The sequence below is a fragment of the Synchiropus splendidus genome, chromosome 1 (genome assembly GCF_027744825.2).
Source record: "Synchiropus splendidus isolate RoL2022-P1 chromosome 1, RoL_Sspl_1.0, whole genome shotgun sequence".
NCBI lineage: Eukaryota > Metazoa > Chordata > Actinopteri > Syngnathiformes > Callionymidae > Synchiropus > Synchiropus splendidus.
The window spans coordinates 19,558,080-19,576,145 of record NC_071334.1 but is presented as its reverse complement, the minus strand read 5'-3'; the positions used below and the strand labels follow the sequence as shown (position 1 = coordinate 19,576,145).

The 18,066-nt window shown below is 42.1% G+C and overlaps 1 protein-coding gene across 5 annotated transcripts; it reads left to right on the top strand.

The window, feature by feature from the left end:
• The first annotated feature begins 1,635 nt into the window (after window positions 1-1,635).
• tjp3 (tight junction protein 3) lies at window positions 1,636-17,202 on the top strand. 5 transcript variants are annotated; one of them, XM_053853156.1, is made up of 30 exons: window positions 1,636-1,796; window positions 7,429-7,485; window positions 7,885-8,009; window positions 8,087-8,189; window positions 8,278-8,572; window positions 8,668-8,771; window positions 9,345-9,534; window positions 9,605-9,680; window positions 9,847-9,944; window positions 10,023-10,116; window positions 10,705-10,887; window positions 10,978-11,063; window positions 11,159-11,243; window positions 11,771-11,859; window positions 11,923-12,010; window positions 12,417-12,511; window positions 12,580-12,652; window positions 12,760-12,833; window positions 12,952-13,015; window positions 13,091-13,247; window positions 13,582-13,690; window positions 13,763-13,982; window positions 14,062-14,267; window positions 14,333-14,428; window positions 14,694-14,773; window positions 14,842-15,052; window positions 15,154-15,254; window positions 15,633-16,187; window positions 16,619-16,677; window positions 16,753-17,202. In XM_053853156.1, exons 2-30 carry the CDS (start codon window positions 7,438-7,440, stop codon window positions 16,886-16,888), a joined length of 3,900 nt encoding a protein of 1,299 aa, XP_053709131.1. In that variant the 5' UTR covers window positions 1,636-1,796; window positions 7,429-7,437; the 3' UTR covers window positions 16,889-17,202. The 5 variants fall into 5 exon arrangements, with proteins under 5 accessions (XP_053709131.1, XP_053709129.1, XP_053709128.1 ...); XM_053853154.1 differs by lacking the exon at window positions 1,636-1,796 and adding an exon at window positions 4,235-4,567 and having other exon boundaries at window positions 11,932-12,010; XM_053853153.1 differs by lacking the exon at window positions 1,636-1,796 and adding an exon at window positions 4,236-4,567.
• The last annotated feature ends 864 nt before the right edge of the window (window positions 17,203-18,066 follow it).

Here is an 18,066-nt window from a genome sequence, read left to right as displayed (position 1 = left end):
GTTCCTGCTGAGATGTGCAGCTTTGCACTCGGGATTATGTAATACAGTGGTTACGACAGCACGGGACCCTGATGTGATCAGCATATGAGTGGTACTGAGGTTGTTTTGCGACCTCTGCTTGCCCTCCAACTTAATTGGACATATTAGATGCACATGAATGATTTGGAATTTTTAATCTGTTTTTTTTTTCTTTTCTATGTGGTTGTTTTGATCATTGAGTCACTAGATTGGGGTTTTCATTAAACATGTCTATTTGCTGTTGTGTTTTCAGTCTTTTAATTATACATACAACTGTAGTTCTGTGGATGAATGTGAATACATTTCAAATCCATTTAAACATACAGTTTGAGCAGTAGCAAAACATATAGACAATAAATGATTTCGAAACGCGACACATTAATGAATACTGGTGCTTCATCAATACAGGATTTATGTCCCTTTATGTCTGATGTGGGATTAGCTATGATCGTGAGTAGTGAGCAGACAGAAGTTGCCCTGGGCTATGTCCTCTGAAGAAATGATCCATTTGCAAACAAAACATTCAGTCTCTCTACAAATATAGAAAAAATAGAACATGAGCTACTGGATACTGTTGGTTTCTCCCCCAAACTACCACAACTTGAAGACCAAATTGTGTGAATCCAGTCACTTTGCCAGGAAAATACTGGAAACAAAGTTGGGCAGAATCTAGCAACTGTGTACTTCTGGAATGTGATGAACTCTGCATCATGTGGACACACAACAGCTGAAGGAAGTATGCAGGTTGCATATCACACAATTGGCCAGTAACGCACATGTTTTGTTAATTTTGGCCATGATATTTACAGTGATAAAAACCCGGCAGCACAATCTATTTTGTGTATATAGAAAAAAAAAGATTTATCCAGTCACTGCACTGTCAGAATATACTTGTGACTGTCAATACTGTGGACTGTGGGGTCTCACTTGAAAGGACAGGTTTAGGTTCAGGTTTGGTTACTTTATCTCTACATGGTTTGTTTGAAGTGCAAAATCAGAGAGTAAAAGATGAAAGCTACACCACGACGGGAATAAGGACAAGTCCTGACCAAAAAGCCATCATATGAGTTATTCTCATTAATTTTATTTTTCTTTAACTGGCTGATTATTTGCGATATATTCGAAGCACATGAAAGTGGTGAGAGCGTATACATTATTTACATAAACATGTATTTTAGTGTTTTGTTTCTATAAGCTATTTTTTCCCAAAAAGTAAAGCAACACAATATTTTATTTGTCATTTTTCTGTTTTTAAAATGCTCATAACATAAATTATAAAGGCTTTGATAATGATAAGTGTTTTGTTTCTATAAGCTATTTTTTCCCAAAAAGTAAAGCAACACAATATTTTATTTGTCATTTTTCTGTTTTTAAAATGCTCATAACATAAATTATAAAGGCTTTGATAATGATAATTCCCTATGGTTTCTATAATAATTTTGAGGATTGAAAATTGTACTAGCTTTTTTAAAAACGCTAAAATAGTTCTAGTGGCCTTTCAAATGCATCGATCACCGCTGTCAGAAATGACGTCTTTTCATGTGTTTAGTGCCAATGCGTATCAATACGTATCGACTTCCGGCGGGCGTGGTTTCCTGTCGTGCTGACGTTTCGAAACTCACCTGCGCTCTAAAAGAAACACGCCCTTGTACCTGAAGACCAAAAAGTTTGTGATGAAACTATTTCAACTTGAGTCGCAGTTGTGGTCGGACAAGGACTGCTCTTGAAAGTTGTCTTGACTTTTTCCTTTGGCCGACGACAAGAGAGGAAGTGAACAGGTGAGTTAGCTTTGCATCGGTGTAGTTGACCGTCAGTGTGTCGGTTTCTCATCCTAACGAGTCCATGTGCGGAAATAGGTTGCTTAAATGTAATTATGTTAAAACGTAATTCTCTACAAAGGCATTGACATGTACGTATTTGAGGTATGATGAGTCTCTTGTAGTTCGTGTCTGCGCTAGCAAGAGAGCTCTGCACAGGATTATTTTGGACGAATTATATCGCTGATAACACCACTTATTTGTGTTTGTATGGTGAAGTGTGTGTCTGCTGAAGAACCGTCTGGTCGCTCACCTTTCTGGTTCTGCCACACGCAAGTTTCCAGTTGCCTGTTCTACTCGCACCAGTTTCAGTCTTGATTCCCGAACATTCACCCAAACTGCGCGAAATTTTTGGACACAAATGCACCTAATGCTATTAAACACCACCGAAGAGAAACCAATATGTATTTTTAAATATATTAATTTGATAATCATTTAAGCTGCAGAATTCCCCAACGCACCCTACGTGAAGAAAGGGTCAGAATTTAAACTTTGTTTTGTTTGGTAATGGCCAATTGGCGAATACGAAAAATTTTAGTTTAGATTTCTAGCTTCATTCATAAAATATTTTGTTTTATTTTGTTTTGGTTTGGTCTTTTTTTCTTGAACACGAGTTCATTGATCACATTTTACCAGCAGAGGACGCTGTTAGTCACTTTATTTTGAGTTCAAGACCCTCAGTGAGTTGGAATTAGGAAAATATTTGTAGGATATTACATAAATGCAAGCCTATAAAAGTACGTTTTTTTGGAAAGATTTAAAGGTGGCAGTAGACGTTGTGTTTCGGATCTCCTCTGGTAGATTGTTCCAGTGTTGAGGAGCCTTGACAGAAAAGGCTAGACACCTTTCGACTTAAGTCTAGACTTGGGGACTAGCAGAGAACCACCAGAGGATCTGAGGTTCCTGGTTGGCTCATAGAGGGTCAAACTTATCAATAAAATCTGGAAGTTGATTCTTAACTGGGCCGGGTCAGATGTGATCCATGGACACTAATCTGAGAACGCAACATACAGCTTTGAGGATGAGTGTTTGCCAATCTGTGATCTTGAATCTGAGCCCATGCTCTATAAGGCCAGGTTTCTATGATGTGGTCATAGAGAGTATTTCAGTGGGGGTGTCGCAACTTGCCTCACTTGTGGCTGTAGGTCATAAAGAAGCCAGTATCAGGATAACAGCACAGGACCTCCGGAGTGTTTGCGCTTTACATATTTACACGACAGAGCGCTGCTGTTCCACGTGAGCCACAAAGCAGAGTCTGTGTGACTGCACGATTGCAGTTCCGTCATTAATGTTTACAAGAGCAACCACCCACTTCTGTCCCGCTGCTAGGAATCTAAGGTATGTGAAGTCTAGATATGCCGCTCCCGAGAGCATGCAGTGGAGCAAGTCACTGTGAAGTTGTAGTAGTTTCGGACTTCAATGACAAATGATGTGATGACAAGTAGATATGTACATTATAACTGAGTGTGGGCTGTCACCTGAGGGAGCTCGTGTTGGGACGTATATATATATATATATATATATATATATATATATATATATATATATATATATATATATATATTCAAATGGTTCCACCACTATATCAATATTTACTGAATGCATACTTGGACATGTGTTTTGAATTCATTGGAGTTCCACAAGGTCTTGCGAGTGTTCAAGTCCGGGTAAGGACAACCAATCGGAAGGAGTAAGATTGTCACCCATGGCTTAGGCATTTAAATAGTGGCAGGGTCAAGAGTATTTCTTGTTGTCATAATGAATGAATGAATAACTTCTCTTGATGGGCTGCTAGACTAGACATAATATAGAATAGTTTTAAGAATGTCTGGCGGCTGTGACAGCTGTCTGTGTTTGTACCTGCCTATGAAAGGAGCAGGATGTCAAAGTAGGACCAAAAGAAACATTGATACATTATTTGGGATTCATGGTGTGGTCTCAGTTGAGCAGGATCCGGTCAATGTTTTCCTGATGCTGGAATTGCAGAGCTACTGCAAGTGTTTGTTTTGGCCACGACAGTGAAGTTGCTTTTAAAGCTAACCTCCTGAATTATGCAGCAATGGACAGCTGCTCGGACTCAGCCCAAATCCAGCACCTGTTATACTTGCCGCACCTATGCAGCCGTGCTACTTGTGTTGAAGGACGCAGCGGCCCTTTGCTGAGAGGCGAGTGTATCTATTAACCAGGAGTGAGTGATTTCATCAAAGCCCTCAGTCAGCGCTGTGCTATGTCCTGGTGCTGAAACACAGCAGGCCTGTGTGTTGGAACCCGGCAAACTTAAGTGAAGGCAGGCAAACTTACAGTGTCGCAAACACCCTGTCAATTATTAACAGTCCGGCGCTCTCATTCCTCTGACGTAACCATAGCAGCCGACCAGTAGACTGAAACTCAACCAGCAGCCTGGGAAACACTCAAGTTAAAGCGAAGCAGGAGGACCGACGTGATGGACCGTGGAGTTCACACTGGGCGTTAGTTCAACACCACATTGACGGAGTTGAACATATTCCTCTTTGTGTGCGTCTTGTCGCCATGGTGACTTCTTGGGGATTACTGTGACTCAGGGTGTTTGCTGCCTCCTTGAAGTTGTAGTCAGCGATTTGATTACCAAAACACTTAAGCAAAGGGACAGGAGCAGTGCGGCTGCCATGAATCTGACGCAGAAAATGAAACTTCTGAAACATTTTGGATCTTTACCCCCAGAACCGACACCTCCACCAATTCTTCATGTTCCTGTAAGTACTTCTGATGCAAACTTTTCTTTTTTGTTCTCATCAGAAGAATAAAGAGCCTGTTAAGGTCACACTCTAGATGGTACCAAGGATTTGCAGGCAGCACAATAGCACAGGTTTACAACTCTGGTTGTATAATTAAAGTGGTCATATTTTTCAGATGTTATATGCTCCACACATTTGAAGAAAAAAAATAAACGATATTGCTGAAATGGAAACATACATTTTGATGCTCATATGGCACTACATGATTGAAAACTTCCTTCCTCTTCATCGCACACTTATAAACCGGACTAGACTTGAGGTTTTCTCTCCTCCGATGACAATTTGCATTGTAATAAGGAGCACAGCAGTGTAAAAGTTTTGAATCTCCTGGAAGAAACATCAGTAGAATGACCTCTCAAACCAATTTTTTTTTTATCATTTACGTTTGATCCTCCTAAACGTTCTTCTATATCTATTCACCATTTTTTGGTTTGTCTCTCTCCCTTTTTTTCCTCACTTCTTTTGCTTGCTTCACTTCATTCCCATGCATATTGCTTGATTTTGCACTTCTTCACTTGCTTGTTGTTATAATGTCCTCTTAGCTTACACTGTTTGCTCACCTTTTATATATATTTTTTCTTTTTCCCAATTAATCTTCAGTTTTTCCACTCTTCTTGCCTTTGTTCCCTCCTCACCACCCTCCTCACTCCTGTCTTTTTTTCTGCTTACTTGATGCCTTCCATTTTTAATTCTTCTTTATATTGTATATGTATGGTTTGGTTTTTTTTTTCTTCTATCCTGCTTATTATCTCTAAATCTCCTATTCACCCACAGCTTTCAGGAAAGGCTATTGTATGTGAATGATTCTCAGACTGCCTCACTGCCGGAAGACATTTCATTTGATTGTGGTTCGACTGGCGACTATCTGTCATATCGCCTTTGTGGCTGGTGCTGCGTACGATGGGGATGTTCAGGAAGTGAAGCTCCACCTTAACTCACAGGTTTATTAGAGGGCACTAGTGAGGGAAGGTGGTGGGCAAAGGCTGGTTGGGGGGGGAGGAGCACTCCAGGTGAGATCTCCTGGGTATTTTCTCCTGAAAGAGCGACACCACCGTCGCTCAGATTACACGCCGTTTCAACAGGAGAATCAAATTTCTCTTGGACCTCAGCCAGTGTCCAGGCTGAGTTGATCTGAGGAGGCCGTAATCGGAGCGGATTTTAGTGCCGGACCAGTGATTGTTGATGTTCTATCTGTTGCTGTACTGACTGGTGAGAATTCAGTGCACAGGCCTCAGGTGTTTTATTCACTGCTAAAACCCCAGTGGAGATGGAGGTTAGGTTCAAAGACCAGTTGGTAAGTGACAAATAGAAGTCTCAGTTAATAGTATTTTGGTAACTTTTTTTAAAAAAAGATGTGATGATTGTCAGATGCACATAAAAAAACTGCTTTGATATTTTGGAGTTTTATCATTGTTGGTGCCATTACTTAAGATGATTTCTGACAATAATATCTGGAAACCGACGCATTCATTGAGATGTCTTGATGTTCCTCACTCTTTGAGGTTGGAACTCGTGTTTGCTCTTTGACCAGTTGTTTGACTCACCTAACCTCGGCCCATCCTTCTTTATCATCAGTACTGTAACACAAATGGTGACAGATGGTTATAGTCATATTATGAATTGTATGTTCGATGTTGAGAGAGTGGTGAATGTAATTGAACACAATGTTGTTTCATGAAAGCTCAAAACTATAGATATATTTTCCGTTCTTCAACATGTATGTAATGAAACTCTGTCGGTGGCCAAAACAAAAAGACTTCCAATTGTCGGCATAGTGAAACTCGCATGTTTTGAACTTCAGGTCAGTAACTGTTTATTTTGTGTGGTTGTATAGTTTATAATTAACTGCAGTGGAACAGCCAGCCTACTGTTAACACACACCGACCTGGTGCACTTATCAGTAAGATCCTGGCCCAAGATTTTGCTGGTTATTCATGACTGAATGTTTCAAGGAGTTTTCAGTTTGCTCTGTGGTCTGTACTGTATACTCTTGATGCAGGAGTAGCTTGACAGGTGTGAGTGTGAGTGTTTGACAAGAGTAGCAGGCCCGACCCGTTTTGACATGATTGAAACGCATGTCCCAGTTAGGAGACAAAGTCCAAGGCCAGAAAGCGCGGCCACTGCTTTAACAACAACAACAACCATGCGTAAAACGTTCATCATGAGAGGCATGAGATTGTGGCAGACACCATGTGTACAAGACAAAAACATTTCAGTCTGTACTGCGAAGTCCAGTTTTTTTTTTAATATTCCATTTTAAACACCTCAAATGTTTTACAAGTGATCAATTTCTTTTTTTTAAATAGAAGCGTCCATTGTTTTTAAAAATAAAAACTCTTTAAAAGAAAAACAAATTTGAAAGCGGGAAATACAGAAGAACCACTGTCATGTTGCTGGAAATTCTTTTGTCTCTATATGTTGTTTATCTTTGCTTACTCGACTATCACAGGGTGTCAGACAGTGCAAGCACAGAAGGGATGTGACATGACACACACACACACACACACACACACACACACACACACACACACACACACACACACACACACACACACACACACACACACACACACACACACACCACATAACCCCTCCTCCATACCGGTCCGGCAGGATTTAGACAGGTGAGAGCATGCTAAGTTCAGGTTGAGTCGCGCTCGAATTCATTTTGACTATCAGCTGTCTTCAGAGTAAGAGCGATTTTTTTTTTTTTGTTTTTTTTGCCATGATTGATCCAAAAGTCTTACTCAGCATTTATCGATGTAATTCAGTGTGATTCTTATCTTTGGTGTGTTTTTGTTGTTCTTTTATGTCACTAGAAGCCAGGCATGGAGGAGCTAACAATATGGGAGCAACATACAATAACACTCAACAAAGTAAGTGACTTTTGTGTCTCTTCCTTACATGATAGTGAGTTTAGGAACGAGGAATTAAGCTATTCTCTGGTCAACGTTGGACGGTATTCTGTGTGGAGTTATTCCTGCTTCTGAAATTGTTTAACATCAAAACTAATTTTCTAGCGAAGTTTCATTACTGTCTAAGAGTATTGTCCAGGATCACTGAGGGCTGTGCTTGAACCTTCCACAGACATTGTCAGTTTCACTCCAGAATCACTTGCAGGAATTCGAAATGACACACCCTGCTACACCAGCCTGCTCCTAACTGAACACCTTTGGAATGTGCTCACTAAACGCTGCCCTAATTTACTGTCATTATTCTCTTGGCGATGGCCTTCATATCTGATTTGACCTCTACTCTCTCTACTTCAACTGCAGGATCCAAAACTAGGGTTCGGCTTTGCCCTGTCAGGAGGGAAAGACAAAACGCTTCCAGACAATGGAGACACACCGATCATCGTTTCAGACGTGCTGCCAAATGGGCCGGCAATGGGGAGACTATTGTAAGTCACTTGGCAAAAATAAGTGCTGCATGTTTTCGAGTCACTGGTTGAACTGTCTTTGCTTTTTTTCCTTACAGCACCAAAGACCAAATTGTCATGGTCAACGGAGTGTCAATGGAAAACGTCCACTCTAACTTCACCATACACACACTCAAGTCATGCGGCAAGACTGCCAACGTTGTAAGTAGAGAAATGAATGCTGTAGAAAATGTCAAGATTGACACGAAGAACTTGCTAACTGTCATATCTATTCCATATACAACTACAGACTGTTAAACGGCCTCGTAAGATCCAGATCCCTGCAACTTCTCGGCCGTCTCGAGCCGCCTCTCACTCTAATTTGTTGGACCCAGACCCTCCTAGACGGGCACGTCGCTACTCTGATGGCAGCGACAACAGAAACAGCAGCCGATATCACACTCGTGCACGCAGCACGTCGCCCGACCGCAACGGCCATGGAAACACACTACCCTTAATGTCTTCAGGATACAAGCGGCTACCATACAACGACGTGCCAGACAAACCTCTCAAAACAACACTGGTTAAAAAGAGAAACACAGATGGTCAGAAGATGCAATTTGACTTGAAAAACAAAAGCTAGCTCTTCCAAATACCGACATCTGAGCGTCATGTCCTCTTTATCTTTTCTTCCCTGCAGAGTATGGGCTGAAACTCGGCAGTCAGATTTTTATCAAGCACATGACTGGGACAGGCCTGGCGGCAAGAGAAGGGACGCTTCAGGAAGGAGACCTCATTCTTAAGGTGAGTGACTAACAGTCTTTGCTTGCACAACCACGGCTGTGTTTTTATGCGAGTGTGAGCACATAAGGAGTGTGCCACATATTTGTGTGGATGGAATGTGATAGGTTTTTGGAGCTCTGCTGTATTCTTTTATCTCCCCTCCAAAAAAGTTTATATGTAATTACATGTAAGCATTACGGTTTAAACTACATGTCTGCTTCCTGCTTTCACTTACCTGTGACTCAGACAAGATAATCACAATCAGGCGATAAGGAAACTCACGCTCACATTCTTTGTGTGTCAAGTTTGATCTCCAGATGCTTAAAAATAGCTGGCATATTGCCTTATACATTAGAGATAACTAGCATTGAATCCATGTTTTTTGATGTAGCAAAAGACATAGGTGCAAATGAAAAATGAATTTGTTATCACAGTACATCATTTGTTGGGACTGACAAAGGCCACCACCAAGTACGATGTTCTATTAGTGATGAATGATGTATTCTGATATTTTTGAATGTTTTTGTTTCGACAAACTGGAAATGGCATGGATGAATGACTATCTCTTTACGGTTTTATATGTGTGCAAATCAGATCAATGGCATGACAACAGAGAATCTCTCACTGCTGGAGACGAAACACTTGGTGGAGAAGAGTCGAGGCAAACTGACCATGACGGTACTCAGGGACGACCGCAAGTTTCTGGTCAGCATCCCTGAAGTGGAGGACAGCCCCCATAACAGTGACGATGGCCGACGCAGAGAAAGCAGCTCAGAGTTGGAAGGCAAGTTGTGGGAAGAAGGCAATCGATTGCTTTTCTACGATCCCCTTTAATCTTTACTTGTGTGTGTCAGATATTTCAGACCTGGAAGAGTCCATTCCCACTCACAGAGCGTCTCGTCCAACCAACAGAGAGAAACGCACACGCAGGTACAAACCCTATAACAGCTGTACCGATCCACATATTCTCTTGGTTTTTGCTTACATTTTTTTTCATCCTGTACTGTTCTTTGAAGTAATGTTTCAAGTAATGTTTGTCAGAAGGCTTCAGCCATCACTTGATCATGAATAAGACATTCTCATTTCTGTTTCCCAGGACAAGAGCTGAACCTCCTCTTGCCAGATCCAGAGATGCATCACCCATGCGCTCCACCCTGTCTCGTCCACCTCCAAGAACCTACCCAACTAGAAGAGGTGAGAAAAAGAAAATGGTCACGAAACTGTGAAAAATGTGAATGGTTGGATAAATTCAACTATGGATTTTTTTGTCAGCTCCGTCTGAGTCGGAATCAGACCGCAGTGCTTCTCCGCCTGTTCCAAACATGAGAGACACCCTGGACAAGCGGGATCAGTCCAACAAATACAAGTAAGTCCTTAGCTTCAGCCATAATATGTTTGTAAACATTGATCCCCTTGTTGTTAGAAATAGCACTCCACCTTTAATGCTCCTCTGTTATTGTTGGTTTAACATAGTACAAGTCAATATCTGAGCCCAAAGTGTGCATTTTGTTTACTTCATTTGACAAGGCACAGCAACAGTCTTGGTGCATTAAACATGTTGCCAGAGTTCCTTTCAACACATTATTTTCTTCAGCAGAAGTTTGTTTCCTTTAGCTGGTCAGATCTTTGTCCCAGAATCTTAACTTCCTGCCTCATGTGAAGTATGTCATACTGATAAAGAACAATTAAAGCAGTAATGACGCACCATCCTCAGATTATTGTGGAGTATGTTTGCAGTGTAACACGTTTGACCTATTTGATCCAGAATGTTAAAAGGGAAAAACGTTTCTTTTCTTGGCCACAAAAATGGTTGCTTGTTTTTTGTTTTGTTTTTTACATTTTGTTTTTCACATTTCCAGAATACAACTGAATTTGAATAATGTTCTGGTGACACCTGGTTGAAACCTGAAAAAAATGTCTACTTTTCTGTTGTATCAATTGTGGTCTTCTACAGAAGTCTATCTGGAATGTCCACTCTGCCCAATCCTCGATCCTCCCCTATCGCTGCCAACTGGACGTCTTCTCGACCGACTTCTTCTGCCTCTCGGCCACGCAGGCCAGTGTCTGAGTCGGACTCTGATCGCAGCAACTCCCCTCCTCCACGCAGAGACAGCCCTCGCTCTGATAACAGATACAAGTAAGCACAATGATGAATGGAATATTAGGTAGTCTTCCATCACAGACTAATAAAACATTTCATGTATTTGTTTTCGCTCATCCTCTTTAGAATTCTTCCTGATTTGGCTCATGCAGGCGTGAGAGCTTCCCCTGTTCCTCGCAGGGTCAATTCTCCGGTCAGAGTCCCACCTCCAGGTCAGCACTCTGATATACACACACGCCCATTTTCAGGACATGTTGTTTATCTTAGACTGGTGAGGTGGTTACATTAATGTTGCATTGTTTTTCAGACTCTGATTCCGAGTCAGAACGAGGCGTGGGGCCCCCTCAGAGGCAGAGTACCACGTACAGCCAGGACTCGCTCAGCCGATACAGGTACAGATGAAGTGTCTGCCCAATCCCATCCTACAAACACACCCTCCCCTTCTTACCATTACCCAGCAAGAGCTCGGCAGCTGGGACCAAACTGTGCTCACTTCCCATGTTATTAACATCATTGTGTGTTGTACTTTTTGTTTTAACTATTTTTTTGTGATACTTAATGTGAGTTGTTTTATTGATCAGTCTGTGGCCTTTTTTGAAGTTTGATTTTTTGGTATTTGTATTGTTTAACGTGTGCACCATGTGTTTGTGTTTACCAATGGAAATAAAAAAAAAATGTCTTCCACTGCTCTGTGTATGTGGCGTTAGTGTGATCAAATCCAAAAGAATGTTGTTGCAAACCTATTACTGATATCTAATACTTTGGAGTTGAGTTGATGAGTCACGGTGCAGCCTCCCTCAGTGACATGCAGGTGAATATTGAACAAATCGTCATATTAGCCACGCGTCCCCCCCTTTCCCGACATAACTGAGATTTGCTGTCTCCTCCCTCACTCCCGCCTCCCTCTCATCTCTTCCAGGGTGCTGCCGGATGTTTCCCTTCAGCCTCAGGTGAAACCCCCCCACTGGAGCCCCAGCAGTGCCTCGAACAACAATCCACCACTGAAAGGTGTGTCAAATTCTGGTGTTGACTAAACAACCATTTAAAATGTAACATCCCTGATCGTTACAGCTCACTCAGAGTCTGAGTCGGAGGCGAGTTATGCCTCCGTCCCACGTCGGAACTCTGCGGATGAACATTTCAAGACTGCAAAGAACAAGTGAGAGTCAAACTATACTGTGCTGTTTATGAGGCTGGTTTCCTGATGGATGTCATTTTTGTCGAGTTGATATTCATAATGTTTTAACATTCATGATTATGAAAGCTGTGATTTTGATTGAGGTTTATCACAGGGATTTTCAAAACTGCCATTTATCTCGAATCTGTCGTGAGGCTGGGAACCAAAAACCACTGCATCTTGTGTGTTATGGCCACTATTGACCAAGACGAACTGACAGCCGAGAAAAACATTTGAAACACCGCCATCTAGAGGATAAACTTACTTATAGCGACTCTTTGTTGCAGTTAACCCTTTACCTTTCTTCAGTTTGTCCTCATTGTTATAGCAATTATTTTAATCCGAAATAATAAAAAATCCTGTTAAATACAACACTTTTCATCCACAGAGTTCTTCCAGACATAAAGGCTGGTACATCTACATCTCTTCCCAGACAGTCGTCACGCCATCGAGCCCCATCACCGGTCAGACCGCCACCTGATGGTTAGTACAGTTTTACAGAAGTTTTTCCATCTTTTCTGTGTCTTTAATGGTTTCCTTATGTCGTGTAGACTCATCAGAGTCAGACCACCTTTCACACCTCAGGAGGTCTGGAAGTTCTGAGCGAGAGGACACACATCGCAAGTATGAAGACGACTCTTGACTTTATTGACACGCACTCTGACATTTTTAAACCATTGTTTTGGATGTGAATTGCAATTATATTTAATTGGTAATACATTCCATTACAGAGCTCCTCGAACTTCGAACGCAACTGGCACCATGATGTCAGGTGTTTCGGTTAAGAGCAACCCACCACTCTACTGTAAGCTTTGTCATATTCACCACTCGCAACAAAAAAAGTATCAGTATTTTGAATGCTATATATATATAGTATTTTGTCAAATAGCTGACTGAAGTTGAGTATTTTGCCTTCCCCTTAGCGAAACCTGCTGAAGAGCCCATCTACTCATTACCTCCAGATTCATACCCAACATCTAATCCGGGGTGAGTCTGTGTCTAAATCTTCACTTCACTCCTGGCAAATTAAGTGGTTCCTAAAAAGCAAATTGTGCTTTGCAGGTACAGCTCAAATGTACATAAAGTTTCCTTCACAAAGGAGGGCAGCGTGGGACTTCGGCTAGTTGGCGGCAACGATGTTGGCATCTTTGTTGGGGGAGTTCAACCCAACAGTCCCGCCTACGATCAGGGGATGAAGGAGGGCGATCAGATCATGCAGGTAATTTAAGATGGGTTCTGACATGGTGGGAAGAACACAGATGGTTTTGCTATTGATGCTATACAACTGTTCCTCCGATTTAGTTTTTTTTATTGTTTTTGCGGTGTGAAGTTGAAATTGTGTTGCATTGTTTAGACTCTCATTATATGCTCTTGCCTTAGAATTCACTTTTGCCAGCAGTGGAAGCTAAAATTGTGTTTAGCTGTTGTGTTTAAATTTATACACCTTTACTGTTGTTGTTCCTGTTGCTTCTAACCATTCTGATACTTTCTTGCTAGATCAGAAAACTACAGATCCTGTTATTCTGAAAAGCACAATGTATTTTCTTTCACAGGTCAACAATGTAGATTTTGGTCACTTCACTCGAGAAGAAGCAGCAAACTTCCTTCTTAATGTCAAGAGAGGAGAGCGAATTGAAATTAGCACTCAGCACAAGATGGACAGTAAGACAAAAGCAATGATATGATGAATGCCAGAAGTCTTTTGTGCTGAATATATGTTAAATTCATTTTCAGTTTATAAGAAGATCATCAAGTCAAACTTGGCAGACAACTTTTACATCCGCACACACTTCGACCATGACGCAGATCATTCCATTGGCTTGAGCTTCACCAGAGGGGAAGTGTTCAGGGTGGTAGACACGATGTATCGTGGGAAATTGGGTAACTGGCTTGCTATTCGCATGGGCAATGACCTCCATGAACTGGATAAAGGAACCATCCCCAACCAATCTAGGTAAATAGACGGCTAAGTCTGGGGTCCAAGAGGATTCTGAAACCATTTAAATCTTCTGCTTATCTTCTCACAACTACAGGGCGGAGACGCTGGCCAGCCAGGAGCAGGCAATGAGGGCCAGCGGAGATCGTCAGGGATCCGGACCAAGAGCTGAGTTCTGGAAGCTGCGTGGGCTCAGGGGGAACAAGAAGAACGAGAAGAATAACCGACGAACTCGAGATGACTTACTGCAACTCACAATTCAGGGCAAATTTCCTGCTTATGAGCGAGTTCTGCTCCGAGAAGGTTGTTATATGTTTGATAGTCCAATGATCTGCCGATTATTCAAGCTAACATTTTTGTCTTTGCAGCTAATTTTAAAAGACCAATTGTCATCCTGGGTCCTCTGAACGATATTGCCATGGAGAAGCTGGTGAGAGAGATGCCTGACGAATATGAAGTGGCAGGTAAGCTGAACAAACCCAGAATGTTTTTGCACAATCATGTAAATCGAGAAAATGTTCTTTCTTGATAAGAAAAAAACCCCAAATGAAACACAAAAAAATTGTTCCATCCATCAATCCTCAGTCTTCATCATCAAAGGTGACCTAGATTCCTGATGAGCCTTTCACTGACTTAATCGTTGTAAATGTATATGGCTTACCGTAGTAATAGGAAAAGGCAATGTCTTCAAACTTGACTCCAAAAATGTGAATTCTGTGTGTTTGGCAGAGATGGTTCCCCGGAGCGGAGGAGGAGACAGCGCCTCTACAGTCATTAAACTAGACACCGTGCGGCGAATAGCTGAGAAAGTGAGTAATTCTGTCTAGTGAAAGATACATGTATTCAAACATTGGTCATCTTCTTTGCTTCTTGTCAGGACAAGCACCCTCTGCTGGACATCACTCCCACTGCTGTGGAGAGGCTCAATTACATCCAGTACCATCCGATGGTGCTGTTCCTGGACCCTCACAGTCGAAAGGATGTCAAGGCCATGAGACAGAGATACAGCCCAAACTCTAACAAGAGCTCCAGGCGGCTTTATTCACAGGCCTTGAAGATGAGAAAAGACTGGAGTCACCTTTTCTCAGGTAGAAAACCGGGCTCTCAACATAAAGTATTTTTAAATGCAGTGCAGAATGTCATCTCCATGTTCAAGGACATCTGTAATCTTAAATGCATTTCTCTTCAGCTCGCATCGACCTGCAGCCTGGGTCACATGTTTGGTACGAAGCCCTCAAGGATAAAATCCGCCATCAACAGTCAAAACCTGTTTGGGTGTCTGAAGTTACGGTAAGTGATAAATGGACTGGAGTAATCTGAATCAATAGTTAGATGTCAACTCTGCAAGGTGAACATACAGTAAGCAGATTGTGTTGCACGTAGGACTTGTGAATAGTTAGTGGAAGACCTGGAGTTTGATGTCCCTGACAGTGTAGTTGATTGCATGTAGTTTATTTAAATACTTGGTTGTCCATGACATGCTTGTCCCACTTGAGCACTGCGGTGCAGCCGGTGCCTTCCTTGGCTCATAAGTATGTTATATTAGTAAGTTGTAGTCTGTAACTACAAAAACAGGACCCAAACGTTAGTCTCTTTATATTTTCAAATCATGTCATTTTCTTGTTGTTGAAAATATTCTCAATTTATCATTGATCATGATGTGTGCAGTTGGAGACGGGTGGAGAACAGGACCTGGATGCTCTGGACCAGACCCAGTCTGACTACCTGAGTGCTGCCAGTGACCTTGAGGACACTGATGGAGAACCTTTCACCGATGGAGAGGCCTACACTGACAACGAGGACCTGGAAGAAGCCTACCCTGGTCAAGATGCAGCAAGACACTCAAGGATAGCCGGAGCCGCTTTAGCGCGATCCTCAGAACCTGCCTCAGGGCGCCACAGTCCCCCTGTGGAACATATTTCAGACTCCTACTCAAAAGGAGGAGAAATCCCACCTCTAATGCACGTGCCGGAGCCAGGTTCCTTCCGACAGAGGACGAGCAGCCCACCACGTAGCCCGCTGGAGGAAGACCCCTCGCATCGCAGCTTCACAGACTCTGACTTCAGTGCTGTTGATGTTCTTGCACCCACCACTCCATCAGATGGGCCCCCAGATTTCATAGCCCCCAACCCTCGGTATACTTTGAAGGAAGCTTCACTTGCTGAGGAACAACGTGGGAGTCCGCACGCCAGCCTTTCCGCCATAGAAGAGAAGCTACAACAGGTAACTGACTCGAGCCACACACCTTGGACAAGTCCTAGTCTAGATAGGAAAATGAGGTTTCGTAGGAAAGTCAGTCAGTCATTTCCCAAATAAACCGTTGTTCCTGGGCGTATATTTGGTTGTGGTAACTTTGACATCCAAAATAAGAGTTACCATCAAAAATCGTCACAGTGGTTTTGCCTCAGTCTAGTTCAGGGGTGTCCGAAATGTGTGACCAAAGCTAAGGTGGGAAAAGTTTGGCGCAGTATTTAGCATCTCTGCCTTGTGGCTCACATACACGACATTTTTATTTGATTCAGTTACTACTTAGAAGCAGCTGACTGATTATATGAATTGCTACTTCTGCTAAGGCCTGGAGTTGAGTGTCATAGCTGTAGCTGTCATATATCGTTTTCACCACACATTTGAGTGTGCTCTTGTTTCTCCTTCAGACTCGGCTAGCAGAGCCACAAACTCAGCCACAGGGGAAGAAGAGCCCCAGCTACATAGTGTAAGTGCTGTGCATATTATCGGTGTGTCAGGAAACATGCTAGTGTTTAAAACAATGGCTTCTCTGTCTCAACAGTCTGGCGCATCATCACCAGGCTGTCCAGTTCAGACGAACACAGATCAGAGGAGGCAGTAACAGCTCTGAAGATGAGGAGGAGGAGGACGACGACGACACAGAGGACATTGAATGGGGACCTGCCACAGAACTGTAGATGCCACTTTTTAAACGTTTAACTCCATTGATCCAACAATAAAACTTTGATTTACACTCCACTACAATCATTATTTCTGTTTTCATATTTTATTTCAAAGATTTCTCTACCCTCTTCATAAAAATATTCAAATGAATTTTGTAATTAATGGTTCAGTATCGATATTTTTATTTAATCCGTTGAATATTTGTGGTTTTTTTTTAACAGATTTTTCATTAAATGCACATAATGCTTAGAATTGTTTCAATACATGTCTGATTTATATGTGGGCGTCACCTAGCGTTTCTACATTAAAACTTGTTTTCAGTGTGTGATTCTTTTTTTCCTCTTGGTCATATGGATGGTTTACTTAGATTAGCGTTGAGCTAGAGTTAGCGTGAGCACCGTTTAAAGCAAGAATCATCTACAGCACTTTGTAAGAGTATAATATATCCATAAAAATACTGCATTTATCATACCAATTCATCTGTTTCCCATCCCGGCTACCTGTGGTCAGGGACATGCTCCCAGATCATTACAACCACGACAGTGAAGAACAATCACTCACATGCATGTCGACAGAACATTTGTCATCACATCAGAAATCCTACAAGAGCATGGGGAAAATATATAAACAAACTCCACACACAAAGTTGGCAGGTTCTGTCTGATCTGAAATAAAACTCGAGTCGAGTTGAATGGGACAAATATGAATCCAGAAATGTATAAGTAGGACAAAGAGAAGATTGTATGTTCATTGTGTTGTGTGTGAGAGGTTCCTGGGTCATCATTTGTCATAACGTGCTTCAGTTGAAGTTAGAAACTCAATATGACTCAACAATGCCTCTGGGCTGAGCTGTTTAACATCATCTCATCTCATGACCACAGATGCAGAACACCCAGTCAACTATAGCAGTCTGCTTTCCCCCACGCAGTCCACAATGTGCATTATCCTTTGGTCAGGAAGGTGTAGCCGAGGGCGGCGCTATCTTCACCGCTGGGACAGGTGTCGGATGCTGCGGAAGGTTATTGGACTCCTGAGTCATGCGGTGCAAACACACAGGTGTAGGACACGTAGTAATTGATCCCTCTGATCAGACGGGAAGAAAAGGTGTGTGACGAGGACGAAGTCCCGAATGTTGTTGAATGTGACGCGCAGCTAGAAAATGGGCGGCATTAAGTCGAAAAAGTAATGCGAT